Source organism: Gorilla gorilla, chromosome 12 (genome assembly GCF_029281585.2).
Source record: "Gorilla gorilla gorilla isolate KB3781 chromosome 12, NHGRI_mGorGor1-v2.1_pri, whole genome shotgun sequence".
Taxonomy (NCBI): domain Eukaryota; kingdom Metazoa; phylum Chordata; class Mammalia; order Primates; family Hominidae; genus Gorilla; species Gorilla gorilla.
In genome coordinates, this window is record NC_073236.2 from 107806092 (window position 1) to 107826462 (window position 20371).

Below are 20371 nucleotides of genomic sequence, written 5' to 3' on the forward strand. Positions count from 1 at the left end.
ATGCAATAAAAATTGATACATAAAAAATTAAAATGTATCTTAGAAAACACTATTTCATGAAAAAAATCAGTATAGCTATCCATATAAAAACACAAAAGCCACAAAAGAAAAAAAGATTATTTTAATCACTTACAGAAATGTACACCTTCATATTTTATAATCTGAAAAACCAGAGGTTGCAAAATATGCAAATAAAGCAAGTTTAGAATGACTATACCTGATTTGTTGCATGTTTATATACTATGATGATAAAGGTACTATATTTTCAACATAGCCCTGTGAAAACATGAACAACTAAACCTACCATTATAAAATCAAATCAACATTATCAGGTTAAGTAAGACTCTTACTTTGCATGCAAGCTTTATTATTTTATGTTAGTTAACCTAAACCCACCTGACTGGAGATGTCCATTGCGGCATGCCAAGTTAGTACTGTCATTATAGACGTCCGTTTGTGACTTGGAAAATGGCAAAACTGGTTGCATCTTCTCTATGCAACAGAGAAGGTAAAAAACAGAAAAAATAAACAAAAAGAAAAAAGATAATGAACAAATAAAATGTGCATGTGAAATGACAAATTACTCAAGGTGTTACCAGATTGTTACATGATAAAAGGTTTTGCATTTATATAAAATTATCTTTTAAAATATAATTAGTAAAAACAAAGTCACGAAAATAACAGAAATTAACAAGTGAATGGCTATGTTAAAAATAGGCCTTATTCACGTTAGGTAACCTGAGGTAGTTAGATATCACTATCATCACCAGAAAATATTTACTGAATATCTAATACGTCCAAAACAAATACCATGGAGATTATTATTGGTCTTGGTCTTGCTCTGTCACCCAGGCTGAAGTACAGTGGCACCATCATGGCTCACTGTGGCCTCAACTCCCTGAGCTCAAGTTATCCTTCTGCCTCAGTCTCCTGAGTAGTTGACACTACATACAGACATCACTATGCCCAGCTAATTTATTTTTTGTAGAGACAGGGTCTCAATATGTTCCACAGGCTGGGCTCAAGCTCCTGGACTTAAGCGATCCTCCCGCCTTAGCCTCCCAAAGTGCGGGGATTATAGGCATGAGCCACAGTTCCTGGCACTATGGAGATTAAAAAATTTATCAGTTTCTACCATTTAGGTATTTATTAAATATAATTGGCAACTTATAATAAAACTGTATATTTTTTAAAAGACTGCATAGTACAAAAGAAAGATCACTGAAAAAGCTTTACAGAGCAAGTGGGCTATGAACTGGCTAGAATTTGAAAAGATTAAAAGAAAGGACAGCCAGGCGCAGTGGCTCACGTCTGTAATCCCAGCACTTTGGGAGGCTGAGGCAGGCAGATCACGAGGTCAGGAGATTGAGGCGATCCTGGCTAACACAGTGAAACCCTGTCTCTACTAAAACAAACAAAAAATTATCCGGGTGTGGTGGCACGCGCCTGTAGTCCCAACTACTCGGGAGGCTGAGGCAGGGGAATGGCTTAAACCGGGGAGGTGGCGGTTGCAGTGAGCTGAGATCGTGCCACTGCACAACAGCCTGGGTGACAGAGCGAGACGCTGTCTCAAAAAAAAAAAAAAAGAAGAAAAAAAAAAAGGACATTTCAGGAAAGGAGAACAGCATTTAAAGTAGCACAGAACGAAACTATAAGGATTGTCTGGGAAATGCCCTATTTGGCCACATTAACATATGTCAGGCAGAAAATAAAAGCAATAAAGCAAAGTCAAATAAGCATACTGCAGTAACTGTATATATATACGATACCCTACCATTTGTGTAAACATACATGTGCACAGTTGCATACAAAAAGATTACCTCTAAAAAGGACCCAGAGAAACTGATAATAACAGCTGCCTCTAGGGAGGGGAAATGGGTAGCCAGGGCATAGAATGGGATGGATGCTTTTCACACTCACACTTGTTAAAATTTTGTGACATACATCTACATTACCTATTTTTTATATTAATCAATTAAAAGGGAGTATTTCAACCTTACCCCCACATCAAATAACAACAAAAACCCCTCCCAAGATCTGGGTCTCTTAAGTCTAGCAACTGAAGCCCAAGAAGGTAGCAGTTTGATCCCTGACACTCTAAACTACTGCTGCACTCTCTTCCCCAAGTGGAATATTGTGCTGAATCATAATTGATTCTTTTCTTCTGTACCAGCAAGTCAATCAATACATGAAAAAATGCAGCACCTATATATTAACTCTCTTAAACTTTCACTTCTAAAGTTTGACAAACAGGTACCATGCTTGGTTTATGGTACAACCACACATGCCTTTGGGACAGGTCAAATAGCAGCTACCCTTTTTGCACAAAACACAAAGTACTGCATGGCTTTTGTATCCTAGAACTGGCTGATACAATATACCTTGGAGGTTTTTTTTTTTTGAGCTAACAGGTTGGTCATCTGATTTTTCTCAATGATAAACTCTTTAAATGACCATGCTGAGACAGAAACCCTTTGTCTCAGTAAAAGCATAAATCAAAAAATACACTGATTTGTAAATGTAGACATCTGTACATAAATGTGAATACTCCCCTCAACGAAATTTTAACAAAAAGTTAACAGAACCATTCATTATGTAATAAAAAGAAAGAAATTATATTCTTAGTTTTTATAGCTAGGAATAAAAAGCTATAGGATTTCTTTTCGTGTACACAGAATTCAAATTTATATGTGTAGAAACAGACACATACAGTGTAACAGTACATTGCTTCTGTGAACCTGCTCCAATTCATTTTTTTTTTCTTGGAGGCGGAGTCATAGACACATATACTGTAACAGTAAACAGCGTCTGTGAAACTGCTCCAATTTTTTTTTTTTTTTTTTTTTTTGGAGACGGAGTCTCACTCTGTCGCCCAGGCTGGAGTGCAGTGGTGCGACCTCAGCTCACTGCAACCTCTGCCTTACGGGTTCAAGGGAGTCTCCTGCCTCAGCCTCCCGAGTAGCTGGGATTACAGGTGGGTGCCCCCACGCCCAGCTAATTTTTGTAATTTTAGTAGATACAAGGTTTTGCCATGTTGGCCAGACTTGTCTCAAACTCCTGACCTCAGATGATCCGCCCGCCTCAGCCTCCCAAAGTACTGGGATTACAGGCGTGAGCCACCGCGCCCAGACCCAATTCACTTCTGTTAAAGGACTAATGTTTCTTTTTGGAATGACTAGGATTGTACAGATTAATCAATGATTTAAATTAAAGCAGTAACTTTGCTGCTTTACCTCCTCACATCCAACCCCCACAGTCATCTGAGTGATCTACTGGAGAGGAAAATCTTACCGTATAACACTCTTCTACTTAAAACCCTTTAGTGGCTTCCCATTGCCCACAGATAAGAGCCCAAGCTGCTTCCTATGACAAACCAGGCCATCCATGATCTGCCTATACCTCTTATGCCTCGGCAATCCCAACTTCATGTCTCAACCTGTACCCTCCCCTACTCACCATGCTTTTCTTGCCTTTGAGTATTTGTTCATGCCATCACGTTTTCCTGACATATCTTTTCTCAAATTCTTTTTCTTTTCATTTTCTTTGAGACAAGGTCTCACTCTGTCACCCAGACTAGAGTGCAGTGGTGTACTCATGGCTCACTGCAGTCTCGACCTCCTGAGCTCAAGCGATCCTCCTGCCTCAGCCTCCCAAGTAAGTAGCTAGGACTACAGGTGCACATCACCACTCCTGGCTATTTTTTTTTTTTTAATTTAGACATGGGGTCTCAGTACGCTGTCCAGGCTGGTTTCAAACTCCTGGACTCAAGCAATACCCCCGACTCAACCTCCCAAAGTGCTAGGATTACAGGCATGAGCCACTGTGCCCAGCCCTCACATTCTTTCATAACTTTTATTCATTTATCTAAGTGTATACTTTAGGTTTCACTTCTAGGAAGCTTTCTTTTCTTTCTTTAACCAGCTTTGTCACACAAGAAAGCTTTCTTAGCACCTTTTACACCCTTGCAAAATATTTCTAATCCCCATCCTGCAGTGATGACTACTTATGTGTCTGTTTCTCCTACTGCATTGTGAGATCCATAAAGAGAGGACCATTTTATCCAATCTATCAGCAAATCTAGTTGTTCGACCTTCAAGTATAATCATAATCCAACCACTTGTTACCATTTCTCCTGATACTACCCTGGTGCAAGCCTCTATCACTTTTCTCCTAGATTACTGTAACAGTATCCTAATTGCTCTCCCTGGTTCTACCCTCAGAGTCTATAATGCAACATAGCAACCAGAGTGATCCTTCTAAAATTTAAGTCAGAGTATTTCATTCCTTTCCTAAAAATCTTTTTTTCTGGTTTTGTTTGAGACGGAGTCTCGCTTTGTTGCCCAGGCTGGAGGGCAGTGGTGCAACCTCGGCTCACTGCAACCTCCGCCTCCCGGGTTCAAGTGATTCTTCTGCCTCAGCCTCCCGAGTATTTGGGATTACAAGCATGGCCACCACACGCAGCTAATTTTTCTATTTTTAGTAAAGACAAGGTTTCGCCATGTTGGCCAGACTGGTCTCGAACCCCTGACCTCAGGTGATCCACCCACCTCAGCCTCCCAAAGAGCTGGGATTACAGGCATGAGCCACTGCACCGGGCTGCTTTCTTAAAAATCTTTGTAACTGCTCCCCATTTCACAGGCGGTAAAATCTCAAGTCCTCATGGTGGCCTTTACAGCCCTGCGTGTTGTGACAATCCCTCTCCGCATGAGTTCTCTGACTTCATCTCTACTATAATCTCCTTGCTGGGACACATTGGCCTCTTTGCTGCTTCACAAACATACCAGGTACGTTCTCTTAAGGCTTTGTATTGGCTCTTACTTCTCTGTGGACCATTATTGTCCCAGGTATCATCATGGCTAACTCATGGCAACTTCTCAAAGAGGAGACCATCCTGTTTAAAACCAAAAACCCAAACTAGGGCCACCTGTAATCCCAGCTACTCAGGAGGATGAGCCAGGATAATCGCTTGAACCCAGGAGGCAGAGGTTGCAGTGAGCCGAGATCGCGCCATTGCACTCTGGCCTGGGTGATAGGGCAAGACTCCGTCTCAAAAAAAAGAAAAAAGAGGTGACACCACATATTCCTGTCTTTTAATAACTCAAAAGGTCTGGGAGTGGATATACCTAAGACAATAAAAATGACTTGCGTACAAATGTGTATTAATAGTAACATATTTGTTTATTGTGTGCTGGTTAAAAATTGGAGCTTTTCAGAGATGTGGTGCCAGATAGGTATCTAATTAGGATGGAAAATGGAGAGAATGATCCTGGGAATTCCTAATACTGACTGGTTTGAGAGGATGTAGCCTCTCTGTTAAAAATGGGAAAAGACCGTACATATTATTTATTTTTGGTTTAGTGATAGTGAACCTTAGAGCAAAGCTTAACTGTAAAACCTGCAATAGATGAAAAGATTAATTTTGATGTCAGCAAATTGGTATATCTGGCTTTTATACATATATATATTTTTTAAGATAGCTTCATTTAACATTCATTTATTAAGTCCCTACACTGTATCAGGTATAGTGCCAAGGGTTATAAACAACTTATTAACTTGGCAAATATTTATTCGGTAACTAGCATGTGCTAGACACTGTTGTAGGCACTTGGGATATAGACAAGGATCCCTCCTCCATAGAGTTTATATTCCAACAGGGAGAAGACAGATAGTACACAATAAACATAAAAAATAAGTTACACAGTTTATTAGAAGGTGACAAATGTATGGGAAAAAAATAAGTGAAACACAGTAAGGGAGATTAGGAGTGGACAAGAGGTGGTTTGGTTTGTTTGTTTTTGTTTTGAGACAAAGTCTCACTCTGTCATCCAGGCTGGAGTGCAGTGGTGTGGTCTCTGCTTACTGCAACCTCTGCCTCCCAGGCTCGAGCAATTCTCCTGCCTCAACCTCCCAAGTAGGCGAGATTACAGGTGCCCGCCACCACGCCCAGCTATTTTTTGTATTTTTAGTAGAGACGGGGTTTCACTACGTTGCCCAGGCACCCAGCTGGTCTCGAACTCCTGACCTCAAGTGATCTGCTCGCCTCAGTCTCCCAAAGTGCTGGGATTACAGGTGCGTACCACCAGCCTGGCTAATTTTTTGTATTTTTAGTAGAGATGAGGTTTCACCATGTTACCAGACTGGTCGTGAACTCCTGACCTCAGGTGATCCGCCCACCTTGGCCTCCCAAAGTGCTGGGATTACAGGTGTGAGCCACCGCGCCCAGCCAATGTCACCCTTCCCATCTACCACTCCTCGCTTTTAAAGTAAGATATTTCATAAATAGGTAACAGCATTTTTGAGGGTGAAAACAGACACCAACTTTAAAATATCCAAAATGTTAAATCTTTAAATGCCCAGTTTCACATTACATTACATATCTTCTTTTTGTTCTCTCCTCTACTAACGCAAATAAGAAAGTACAAAGTCACATTCAAAGATGAGTCTCTAATTGATATTAATACTTCTAATGTCCTATATCATAACATCAAGCAAAACATAAAAACCAACTCTTATTAATTTTGAAAGATGTTACCAAATGCTCCACAATCAAATTTATTCTGTATGATATATACAATACTTTATATATACACTGAAAAGCTTTAAAGATAAAACACGTAGAAAGTACCAATTAGAACCATCAATTATTTTATTGCAACAAACTTTAATACACTATTTAATTATATCTGACACAGTAATAACCTCCATTTAGAAAGGAAGAAGGCAAATCCTGTCAGCCACAGAAGCCAGGGAACACTACCTTGTTACTCATCTGAAAACAGTAACGGCTGCATTTTTAGCTATGTGTGGGCAAAAATCCCACAAACACAATGACCATATAGGAGTAAATGAATTAAAGAATGAATAAAATCTGTATGTATGTGTATATGAATATATCTTTCTACCTAAGCAAAGGAGGTGATTACAGTCAGGTAAACAGATAAATAAAAACCAACATTTTTAAAGCACTTACTACTACGGTTTAGGTTCCTTTAATAATTCAATGGTCAAAAATATGAGATATTATTATTAGCTAATAATATTAGCTTCAGCTGGGCGTGGTGGCTCATGCCTGTAATCCCAGCACTTTATTATTATTATTATTATTATTATTTATTTTATTTTTTTTTTTTTGAGACACAGTCTCACTCTTTTGCCCAGCCTAGAGTGCAGTGGCATGATCTCGGCTCACTGCAAGCTCCGCCTCTCAGGTTCATGCCATTCTCCTGCCTCAGCCTCCCGAGTAGCTGGGATTACAGGTGCCCACCACCACACCTGGCTAGTTTTTTGTATTTTTTTAGTAGAGACGGGGTTTCGCCGTGTTAGCCAGGATGGTCTCAATCTCCTGACCTCGTGATCCACCCGCCTCGGCCTCCCAAAGTGCTGGGATTACAGGCGTGTGCCACCGTGCCCGGCCTATCCCAGCACTTTGGGAGGCTGAGGTGGACGGATCACTTGAAGTCAGGAGTTTGAGACCAGCCTGGCCAACATGGTGAAACTCCGTCCCTATTAAAAATACAAAAATTAGGTGTGGTGGTAGGCCCCTGTAATCCTAGCTACTCGGGAGACTGAATCACGAGAACAGTTTGAACCCAGGAGGTGGAGGGTGCATTGAGCCGAGATTGTACCACTGCACTCCAGCCTGGGCAACAAAGCAAGACTTCATCTCGAATAATAATAATAATAATAATAATAATAATAATAATAATAATGATGATAATAATAGCTTCATATTACAAATTAGATAAAAAAGACCCAGACATGCAAAATTACTTACCCCAAGTCACAGGGCTACAAATAAATAAGGTTTACCTGCTTACCAAATATCTACTATTTCCATCCACCAACATATGGTAGAGCCACTCATATGTAGTAGGTTTTGTTCTACTTTTTTTGAGTGGTAGATTTAACTTATTAATATAAATTTAAAACCTACGCCATCAAACAGAAGACAAGTAAAAGTTTCTATCACAGGTGATGAATGCTGAAAGAATGACAGAATTAAAGTATCACTGGGCATCAGTCACAGTTAACTGCTGCTAACCTCACAAGATGGAACAACTAATGATGAACACACACAAACACAACCACCTAGGAAGTAGTCTAATCATTAAAAAATAAAAATCAACTTTCAATGTGATCAAGGCTCTATATCCAATTATCATTTAACGGGGGAGGAAAGAAGAACATGTTAAAACATACCACAAAAGATGCATGCAGCAAAAGTCAGACTGTAGGAAATACTACGTGACAAAGACCTGGTTTCATCAACAAATAAATTGGAAGAAAATGAAAAACAGATGAACCCGTACATTAAAAGAGACATATGGACCTTTTTAAGATCCTGATACAAACAAATTATTAAAAATAGTAAAAATTATTAAATTTTGAGAAAATTAGAAATTTGGAAATAGCATTTTGGGGGGGTCAGTTTTTTTAGATAATGTTAAAAGAAATTTGGAGTTACTTTTTAGGTGTGATAATGGTATTTCTGTGATTTTATTTTGACATCCTTATCTTTTAGAGGTATAATATGAAATATTTATAAATGGAAAATAAGTCAAGAATTTGTTTCAAAATAATAAGAAGTTGGGGGACAGTGAAGTGGGATGTCAAGTGAACATGGCAGGCTTTCTCAGGGCCAGACAGTAAATATGTTAGGTTTTGAGGGCAGTGTTGTCTCTGTATCAACTATTCAATTCTGTCACCGTAGCATGAAAGCCATAGACAATACCTAAAGGAAAGGAATGGCTGTGTCCCAATAAAACCTTATTTATAATAATAGGCAGTAATCTGGGTTGGCCCATCAGCTGCAGTTTGCTAGCCCTTGGTATAAATAAATCAAGACTGACAGTGAGGTGATAATTATCAACGCTGAGAGAAGAATAATTAGAAGTTCATTATGCTCGGCTGGGCGCGTTGGCTCACGCCTGTAACCCCAGCACTTTGGGAGGCCGAGGCGGGTGGATCACGAGGTCAGGAGATCGAGACCATTCTGGCTAACATGGTGAAACCCCGTCTCTACTAAAAGTACAAAAAAATTAGCGGGGCGTGGTGGCAGGTGCCTGTAGTCCCAGCTACTCAGGAGGCTGAGGCAGGAGAATGGCGTGAACCTGGGAGGCAGAGCTTGCAGTGAGCCAAGATCACGCCACTGCACTCCAGCCTGGGTGACAGAGCAAGAGTCCGTCTCAAAAAAAAAAAAAAAAAGAAGTCCATTATGCTCTTCTGTTTTTGTATATGTTATACGTTTTCTTTATGTTAAAAAGCCTGGTCCACATTTTCAATCACTGATCTATTTCTTTCTACAAGTTAAAGTTTCATTGAACACACATTTCCAATAAATCCCACATCAAATTATACATTAATTGATACCTAGAAGTTGTAAGCGGTCCTTGGCCATAACCAAATTAGTCATCATTTTAGCTTGAAGGCGTCTAGCTCTTTCACACTGTTCACCTGAAAGAAAAAAATTAATTAAAATATCTACATTTCCCAACTAATATTGTTTCACGATAAATTATCACCCAAACTACTTTCATGGGGAGTCACAGTCTTTATACAGAAATTTTTTTTTTTTAAAAAAAGAAGAAAATATATACCCAAAAGAAAGAAAACAGAAGAAATTTTAAGAATACTATCTTCAGGCCGGGCGCGGTGGCTCACGCCTGTAATCCCAGCACTTTGGGAGGCCGAGGCGGGCGGATCACGAGGTCAGGAGATCGAGACCATCCTGGCTAACACGGTGAAACCCCGTTTCTACTAAAAATACAAAAAATTAGCCGGGCGTGGTAGTGGGCGCCTGTAGTCCCAGCTACTCGGGAGGCTGAGGCAGGAGAATGGCGTGAACCCGGGAGGTGGAGCTTGCAGTGAGCCGAGATCGCGCCACTGCACTTCAGCCTGGGCGACAAAGCAAGACTCCGTCTCAAAAAAAAAAAAAAAAAAGAATACTATCTTCAGGCCAGGTGTTGTGACTCACTTCTGTAATCCCAGCACTTTGGGCAGACAAAGCAGGAGAATCACTTGAGCCCAGGAGTTCAAGACCAGCCTGGGCAACATAAAGAGATCTGGTCTCTACTTAAAAAAAAAAAAAAAAAAATTAGCCGAGCATGGGAGGGTGAGTTGCAAGGATCACTTCAGCCCCAGGAAGCGGATGTTGCAGTGAGAGGTGACCACATCACAGCATTCCAGCCTGGGCAACAGGGTGAGACCCTGTCTCAAAGAATACATATAATAGCTATAAAAAAAATTGTTACAGTTTCTCATGATGATTTCCAACCTACTGTGGTATTTCATAGACTTCAGGTCTTATTTCATGGGGTCTAAAACATTTTTTCCCCACATTTCAAAATCTTTGAAATTGGGATTCATTTTACAACCAATGCTAACTTACTAATGCTATCCACCAGGCTGCAGTCACAACACAGTTTTTCATTGCCCATGCATGCACCAATTTGGTCACAGATATTAATATTGTTGTTATATCTATGTCTAAATAAAACTAAAACAGCCTCTTCAATAAGATTAAAATTCAAATTCTAAGTGATGAAAAGAGCATATATCATACTTTGTTTTTTACTCTTACTGGTATAATGCAAGGCACTTTTAATTAAATGAAATACTGTTTTTCTTTTCTTTCTTTCTGAGACAGAGTTTCACTCTTGTTGCCCAGGCTGGAGTGCAATGGCACGATCTTGGCTCACCGCAACCTCCGCCTCCTGGGTCCAAGCGATTCTCCTGCCTCAGCCTCCCAAGTAGCTGGGATTACAGGTGCGCGACACCACGCCTGGCTAATTTTGAATTTTTAGTAGAGACAGGGTTTCTCCATGTTGATCAGGCTGGTCTCGAACTCCTGATCCCAGGTGATTCACCCACCTCGGCCTCCCAAAGTGCTGGGATTACAGGCATGAGCCACTGCGCCTGGCCCAAATACATTTATTAAGATAAATACAATCTGGCTGGGTACAGTGGCTCATGCCTGTAATCCCAGAACTTTGGAAAGCTGAGGCAGGAGGATCACTTGAGGCCAGAAGTTTAAGATCAGTCACAGAAACACAGTGAGACCCTGTCTCTACAAAAAAATTTTTTTTAATTAGCTAAGTGTGGCCCACAGTGGCTCATGCCTGTACTCCCACCACTTTGGGAGGCTGAGGTGGGCAGATCACTTGAGATCAGGAGTTCGAAACCAGCCTGGCCAACATGGCGAAACCCCATCTTCACTAAAAATACAAAAATTAGCTGGGCACGGTGGCACGCACCTGCAATCCCAGCTACTCAGGAGGCTCAGGCAGCAGAATCACCTGAATCCGGGAGGCGGAGATTGCAGTGAGCCGAGATCGCACCATTGCACTACAGCCTGGGCAAAAGAGCGAGACTCCGTCTCAAAAAATAGTAATAATAATAATAATAATAATTAGCTAAGTATGGTAATGTGCGCCTGTGGTCCCAGCTACATGGGAAACAGAGGCAGGAGGATCACTTAAGCCCAGAAGTTTGAGGTTGCAGTGAGCTATGATCACAGCACTGCACTCCAGCCTGGGTAACAGAGGCAAGACCCTGTCTCAAAAAAAAAAAAAAAAAAAAAAAAGAAAAGAAAAGAAAGAAAGAAAAATAAATACATAAACAAACAGATCTGAAATCTGGACAATCATGTGAATATATCGTAATTTGGGATGGCTATAAACAAATATAATCTTACCTTGTCCTGTAACTATAACAGCTATTCCTTTTTCCAGTTCTTCAATACCTTTCTTATACCATTCCACAGCTTGCTCCTTCTGTCCTGCTTTAAAATAAAAAATTATTTGTATAGATCGTATGAGGAGTACACTAAATATTGCAAATCATGCTGTTGAGAGATAATACATAAAAAATAGGGTTGTAAACAAGTCTGAGAAACATTACTATATAACTTCTTAGTATTTTTATCATTGTAATGTGTATATGTAACTCCAATATGGGGAATATGGTCATGATGTTTATCAACATTTTAGGGCCGTGAGTCCTATTTTGCTTATCAGCTCATGGTATTGATCCTTATAACCTAAAATGCTGTATTACAGAAAGACATTTTATTTAGGAATTTTTAAGTATACTTTTGAAAAATACAAATATGATTTCAATAACAATGAAACAAAAAGCACTGTTTAATCTCATATTCAAATCTGATATAATGTGTTCATTGTTGGGTGCCTCCTCTCTAGAGGAAGTTTTTATTTAACAATTGATTGCATCATGAGAACTGGTATATGAGATTACAAGTGTGGCATTTAGTAACACATTTCTATTTTCTTTGAACCCAACAACTAGTTTCAAACATTAATTCCTGATACAAGTTAAGCTTTAAAAGGACCTAAAAACTCAGCATAATCAAAAAGTATGTAGAATAACTTCTGTAAAGTGATCGTTATACTCAAATCACATATTTGAAAATTAATTTTTTGTTTTATTTCTATTACTGTTGAACATTTGTCTGAATGAAAATTAACTTCTTAGACTTTTTTTCTTTTCTTTTTGAGACAGAGTCTCGCTCTGTCGCCTAGGCTGGAGTGCAGTGGTGCGATCTCGGCTCATTGCAACCTCCACCTCCCGGGTTCAAGCGATTCTGCTGTCTCAGCCTCTGGAGTAGCTGGGGTTACAGGTGTGCACCATCACACCCAGCTAATCTTTGTAATTTAAGTATAAAGACGGGGTTTTCACCATGTTGGCCAGGCTGATCTTGAACTCAGGTGATCCACCTGCCTTGGCCTCTCAAAGTGCTCAGATTACAGAGGTGAGCCACCGCGCCCGGCCTCATTTTTTTTTTTAAACAGAGTCTTGCTGTCATCCACACTGGAGTGCAGGGGCACAATCCTAGCTCACTGCACCCTCCAACTCCTGGGCTCAAATGATCGATCCTCTTCCCTTGGCCTCCCGAGTAGCTAAGACTACAGGCATGTGCCACCACACTTAGCTAATTTTTGTGTATTTCTTTTGTAGAGATAGGGTCTTGCCATGTTGCCCAGGCTGGTCTTGAACTCCTAGGCTCAAGTAACCCTCCTGCCCTGGTCTCCCAAAGTGCTGGGATTACAGGCCTGAGTGACCACACCTGGCCTCTTGTCCCCATTTAATCAAAAATTTCCATACTATTCCTTATTATTATTTGAAATTTCAAAATCAATATAATACAATGACTCTTGATGAAACAGATGAAGTCTATTTATTTATTTATTTATTTATTTGAGATGGAGTCTCTCTCTGTAGCCCAGGCTGCAGTGCAGTGGCGCGATCTTGGTTCACTGCAACCTCCGACTCCCTGGTTCAAGCGATTCTCCTGCCTCAGCCTCCCGAGTAGCTGGGGTTACAGGCACGTGCCACCACACCCAGCTAATTTTTGTATTTTTAGTAGAGACGGGGTTTCACCATGTTGTTCAGGATGGTCTCGATCGCCTGACCTTGTTGTGATCCTCCCACCTCAGCCTCCCAAAGTGCTGGGATTACAGGCGCTCACGAGCCACCGCACCTGGCCAGATGAAGTCTTATTATAAACACCACACAAAGTAACTAAGAAATGCCGTCTCCTTATGAGTATGTACTACCTCCCCGATTCTTCTGTTTCTTCACCCTGAAAATAACTAACCATATTCATCCCCTTAAACAGGTCAATTTCTTATGTTATAGAATTATCAGTATTATATACTGTGCCTGGTTGACAGCAGGTGCTCAAAAAGTACTTGATAAGGACATGTAAAGAAAAGTTTATGAAGACTGGGCACAGTTTGCTCACACCTATAATCCCAGCACTTTGGGAGGCCAAGGCAGGAGGACTGCTTGAGCCCAGGAGCTCAAGCCCAGCTTGGGCAACATGGTGAGATTTTATCTCTACCAAAAAATTTAAAAATTAACCAGGATTGGGGATACACATCTGTGGTCCCATCTACTTGGGGGACTGAGGAGAGAGGCCACTTAAGCTGAAGAGGTAGAAGTTGCACTAAGATGTGATTGTACCAGATTGTACCATTGCACTCTAACCTGAGCAACAGAGCAAGACCCTGTCTCAAAAAAAAAAAAAAAAAAAGAAGAAGAAGAAAAAGAGTTTGTTATAAATTAACTAAAATTATTTGGATACTCACCTTCCTGTTTTCCATAAAGAAAACACCTGTTTACATGTATTTTTGGTTTTTTTTAATTTGAAAAAGGGAAAATTATAGAAAATAGTGTCATAGCATTTGTATTCTGAGTGTCAACAAAAGTGATAACAATGTCGTATTTGGTTTAAAATTTTAAAAACAAAATGAGTACAATGTAACAGATACAAAAGAAGTTCCTTTTTCAGTGCCTCTTCCCATTCCCACGCTCCTTCCCTTTTTTTTTTTTTTTTTTTTGAGACGGAGTCTCACTCTATTGCCCAGGCTGGAGTGCAGTAGGCATGATCTCGGCTCACTACAACCTCCATTTCCCAGGCTCAAGTGATTCTTGTGCCTCAGCCTCCCAAGTAGCTGGGATTACAGGTGTGCACCACCACACCTGCCTAATTTTTTGTATTTTTAGTAGAGATGGGGTTTCACCATGTTGGCCAGGCTGGACTCAAACTCCCGACCTCAGGTGATCCGCCCACCTCAGCCTCCAAAAGTGCTGGGATTACAGGCATGAACCACCACACCCAGCCTCAACCATTTTTTCTATTATTAAGATATTGAGGTTGTTTCCAGTTTTTCAACATTTCAAACAATGCTGTAACATTTTTCTACCTGTCCCCTAATGCATACCTGCAGTTTCTTTAAGGTATATGCTTAAGAAATAAAAGTAGGCCAGGGGCGGTGGCTCATGCCTGTAATCCCAGCACTTTGGGAGGCCGAGACGGGTGGATCATGAGGTCAGGAGATCGAGACTACCCTGGCTAACACAGTGAAACCCCGTCTCTACCAAAAATACAAAAAACAAATTAGCCAGTAGTCCCAGCTACTCCGGAGGCTGAGGCAGGAGAATGGCGTGAACCCAGGAAGCAGAGCTTGCAGTGAGCCACTGCACGCCAGCCTGGGCGACAGAGCAAGACTCTGTCTCAAAAAAACAAACAAACAAACAAAAAAGAAATAAAACTATTGAGTCATAGTTTGTCACATTTTCTCTATTCACCAGAAATCAACAAACTGCTTTTTAAGATTGCTTATTCCAGCTGGGCACGGTGGGTCATGCCTGTAATCCCAGCACTTTTGGGAGGCTGAAGCGGGTGGATCACCTGAGGTCAGGAGTTGAAGACCAGCCTGGACAACATGGCGAAACTCCACCTCTACTAAAAATACAAAAATTAGCCAGGCATGGTGGCATGTGTCTATAGTCCCAGCTACTCAGCAAGCTGAGGCAGGAGAATCGCTTGAACCTGGGAGGCAGAGGTTGAGGTTGCGGTAAGCCAAGATCATGCCACTGCATCCAGCCTGGTCAACAGAGCATGACTTCATCTCAAAAAAATAAAATAATAAAATACATAAATATATATATACATAGTATATATAAATATACAGTATAAAAATATATATACTCTATATATAGCATAAAAATATATATATACTCTATATATATATAGTAGGCAGAGTCAAATATAAGTATTGCCAAAGAATTGAGACATAATTGGCAAGTAAGCATATAAAAAGATGCTCCACATCATTAGTTGTTAGGGAAGTACAAATTAAAATCCAAAGATACAACAATGCACCCAATTTTGAATGGCAAAAAAACAAAAGAACATAAAAATACCAAAATATTACAAGACAAAGGGTAATGGACCTTTCATTATGTTTGCTGGTAGGAAACAAAATGGTACCCAGTTGGAAAAACAGTTTGGTAGTTTCTTATGACATTAAACATATATTTACCACATGAGTCAACAATCTCTTCTTCTACATATTTACCCAAGAAAAATGCAAACTTCTAAGACCTGTACATGAATTTACAGTACCTTTATTCATAAAAGTTAAAAACAGGAGGATGGGCATGGTGGCTCACTCCTGTAATCCCAGCATTTTGGGAGGCCAAGGAGGGAAGAGTTCAAGACCAGCCTGGCCAACATGGTGAAATCCCATCTCTACTAAAAATACAAAAATTAGCTGGTTGTGGTGACGGGCACCTGTAATCACAGCTACTCGGGAGGCTGAGGCAGGAGAATCACTTGAACCAGGGAGGCAGAGGTTGCAGTGAGCTGTGATTGTGCCACAGCACTCTAGCCTGGGCAACAGAGCAAGACTCCATCTCAAAAAAAAATAAATAAAAAATAAATTAAACAACAACAACAACAACAACAACAACAAAAAAAAAAACACAGGAAACAACCCAAATCATTTAGTGAATGGAGTAACAAACTGTGGTATCTCCGCACACGGAATACTATTCAGCATTAAAAAGAAACAAACTACTGACATATGTAGGAAAAGGGATAAATCTCTAAAGTATTATGCAAAGGGAGAGAAGCGAGACACAAAAGGCTACATACTACATGCTTCCATTTATATATGACATGCAGTGAAGATAAAACCATAGGGACAGATCTGATTTTTTTTTTTTTTTTGAGACGGAATTTCACTCTTGTTGCCCAGGCTGGAGTACAATGGCGCGATCTCAGCTCCCTAGAACCTCCGCCTCACAGGTTCAAGCAATTCTTCTGCCTCAGCCTCCCGAGTAGCTGGGATGAAAGGCACGTGCCACTACGCCCAGCTAATTTTGTATTTTTAGTAGAGATGGGGTTTCTCCATGTTGGTCAGGCTGGTCTCGAACTCCTGATCTCAGGGGACCCACCTGCCTCGGCCTCCCAAAGTGCTGGGATAACAGGCGTGAGCCACCGTGCCCAGCAGATCTGATTTTTAACAAGCATGATATTCCAACATTTAATGTATAAGAATATCCATTTGGGCTTGGATTATAACATCAGCACTAAAATTTTGATTACCATAGTAAGATTAGAAGAGAACTAGAGCCAGGTGCGGTGGCTCATGGCTGTAATCCCAGCACTTTGGAAGGCTGAGGCAGGCGGATCACCTGGCGTCAGGAGTTCGAGACCAGCCTGGCCAAAATGGTGAAACCCAATCTCTACTAAAAATACAAACATTAGCTGGGCGTGGGGGTGGGTGCCTGTACTCCCAGCTATTTGGGAGGCTGAGGCAGGAGAATCGCTGCTTGAACCCAGGAGGGAGAGGTTGCAGTGAGGGAGGGAGAGGTTGCAGTGAGGGAGGTCGCACCACTGAGAGAGACCCTGTCTCAAAAAAAAAAAAAAAAAGAGAACTAGAAAAAAAGTTTTAAAAACATCTGTTTGAAGGGATTAGTGAGTTTCCAAAACAATGAAAATTACCAAAATTTAGAAAGGAGGGACCATATCAAGCCCATTTGGATGGTTATTATTTTAAAAATTGTCGAAATATAAAAAGGAGAGAAGCCAGCCGAGATGAGCCCAGCATTTGCAGCACTTTTCTTTTTTTTTTTTTGGACAGAGTCTCACTCTGTCGCCCAGGCTGGAGTGAAATGGTATGATCTCGGCTTACTGCAACCTCTGCCTCTCGGGTTCAAGCAATTTTCCTGCCTCAGCCTCCTGAGTAGCTGGGACTACAGGCACACGCTACCACACCCAGCTAAGTTTTGTATTTTTAGTAGAGACGGGGTCTCACCATGTTGGCCAGGATGGTCTCGATCTCCTGACCTCGTCTACTTGAAGTGACTGCGAACTCTGAAAGTGGTGGAGAAAATAAGCAGAGCTTTTAGTGGACTCATGCAACTAAACAGACAAAAAATGAATTTCAGAGCATGCCCAGGAGGAGAAGCTGTGGCAAAAGATTTTGGCTGGGACCCTGAATGAATGAACAGTTAAGAACTGAGCCACAGCCGGGCGTGGTGGCTCATGCCTATAATTCCAGCACTTTGGGAGGCCGAGGCAGGTGAATCACGAGGTCAGGAGATCAAGACCATTCTGGCTAACACAGTGAAGCCCCATCTCTACTGAAAACACAAAAAAAAATGCCAGGCGAGGTGGCTCACGCCTGTAATCCCAGCACTTTGGGAGGCTGAGGTGGGTGGATCATGAGATCAGAAGTTCGAGACCAGCCTGGCCAAGATGGTGAAACCCCATCTCTACCAAAAACAGAAAAATTAGCTAGGCGTGGTGGCGCACGCCTGTTGCCTCAGCTATTTGGGAGGCTGAGGCAGGAGAATCACTTGAACCCGGGAGGTGGAGGCTGCAGTGAGCCAAGATCGTGCCATTGCACTCCAGGCTGGGTGACAAGAGCGAAACTCTGTCTTAAAAAAAAAAAAAAAAAAAATTAGCCAGATGTGGTGGCACGTGCCTGTAGTCCTAGCTACTCTGGAGGCTGAGGCAGGAGAATCGCTTGAACCCAGGAGGCGGAGGTTGCAGCGAGCTGAGATCGTGCCATTGCACTGCAGCTTGGGCAACAGAGTGAGACTCCATCTCAAAAAAAAAAAAAAAAAAAAGAACTGAGCCAGACCATACAAGAACTGAAACCCATATTCAAATTATTTCAATCCCTTAATGTAGGGGTTGGCAAACTACAGCCCATAACTTACACTGATTATCCTTTAGATACATTTATAGCAGAAAATCCAATCTTCCGATGGTCTCCAGTGCACAAAAGACCTCCAAAATCCTTTAACATTAGCTCCCAACAGTTCCTAGTTTCTCATAGACATTTCTCTTTTAACTCTATGACCCCAAATAACACTCAAATTCAACAAACCAGACTACATCAAATCAAGAAAGAATTTGGGTGGCAGAAACTTACAACCACTTGTAGTTTAAATTATTAGCCAATAGTGTAACTACATTATCTAAGGCATGCCTTAGCAAACTGGACTAAGATTAAATCTAGTAAGCTGCCTATTTTTGTACATAAAGTTTTACTGGGTCAAACTTACCATGTGACAGGGTTGAGTAGTTACGCTGTAGAGCTTAAAATGTTTACAAAATTGATAAACATAAAAACAACCCAATTAAAAAATGGGAAAAGAACATTAATAGACATTTTTCCAAAGAAGATACACAAATGGTACATAAGTACATGACAAAATGCTGAGCATCATAAGTCATTAGAAAAATAAATGCAAATCAAAATCACAACGAGATACCACTTCATACCCTTTAGGATGACTATTATTTTAAAAAATGAAAAATAACAAATGTGGAGAAACTGGAACCCTTGTACACTGCTGGTGGGAATGCAAAATGGTGCAGCCCCTATGGAAAACAGGTTGGCAGTTCAAAAATTTAAACACAAAGTTACCATATAATTCAGTAATTCTACTCCTAGGTATATATCCAGAAGTACTGAAAGCTGGGACTTAAATAGATATTTACACCAATGTTCATAGCCACATTATTCACAATAGAAGGAAACAATTCAAATATCCATTAATAAAAAACATGGGCTGCACACAGTGGCTCATGCCGAGGCAAAAGTGGACTGACTGAGCCCAGGAGTTAGAGATGGTGAACCACATGGTGAAACCCTATCTCTATAAAAAGTACAAAAATTAGCCAGGTATGATGGTGCACACCTGTGGTCCCAGCTACTCGGGAGGCTGAGGTGGGAGGACTACTTGAGTCCAGGAAGAGGAGGCTACAGTGAGTCGAGATTGTGCTACTGCACTCTAGCCTGGGTGACAGAGCAAGACCCAATGTCAGAAAAAAAAAAAAGCAGGGGTGGGGTGGCGGGTATACATGAGTTGGAAAAAAACGAAAAAATACTTTTTTTTTTTTTAGACTGGGTCTCGCTCTGTCACCCATGCTAGAGAGCAGTGTATGATCTCACTGCAACCTCCACCTCCCAGGCTTAAGCGATTCTCCCACCTCAGCCTCTCGAATAGCTGGGACCACAGGTGTGCACCACCACACCTGGTTAATTTTTTTCTAAAGACAGGGTCTCTCACTATATTGCCCAGGCTGGTCTTGAACTCCCGGACTCAAGTGATACTCCCACTTAGCCTCCCAAAACGTTGCGATTACAGGCGTGAGCCACCGCACCCAGCCTAAAAACACAGTTCTAATCAGCGATATCCCCCTTTGCTTTACTACATTCCTCTATTAGCCACTTATGAGGTTTTGAAGATTGTAAAGACTAAGAGGTGGAGCATGGTGGTTCACACCTGTTCTCTCAACACTTCGGGAGGCTGAGGTGGGCGGGTCACTTGAGCCCAGGAATTCAAGATCAGCCTGGGCAACATGGTGAAACCCCATCTCTACCAAAATAAAAATAAAAATTAGCTGGGCGTGGTGACATGTACCTGTAGTCCCAGCTACTTGAGGGGCTGAATGGGAGCAGGAGATTGAGGCTGCAATAAGCCATGTTCTTACCACTTCACTCCAACCTGGGTGACAAAAACCAACTGAAAAAACACAAGGAAGAGC

General features: G+C 41.1%; 1 protein-coding gene across 4 annotated transcripts in view; it reads right to left on the reverse strand.

The window, feature by feature from the left end:
• Positions 1-20371, reverse strand: part of SPAST (spastin) — a 94068-nt gene that overhangs the window by 58598 nt on the left and 15099 nt on the right. Inside the window, exons 2-4 of one of the 4 annotated variants that reach the window (XM_031008303.3) lie at positions 11693-11779; positions 9370-9453; positions 397-492 (exon numbers count right to left, since the gene is read on the reverse strand). In XM_031008303.3, the coding sequence (XP_030864163.1) occupies positions 397-492; positions 9370-9453; positions 11693-11779 (267 nt within the window). The remainder of the gene's footprint in view (positions 1-396; positions 493-9369; positions 9454-11692; positions 11780-20371) is intronic. The other 3 variants (XM_031008304.3, XM_031008305.3, XM_031008306.3) reach the window with 3 other exon arrangements.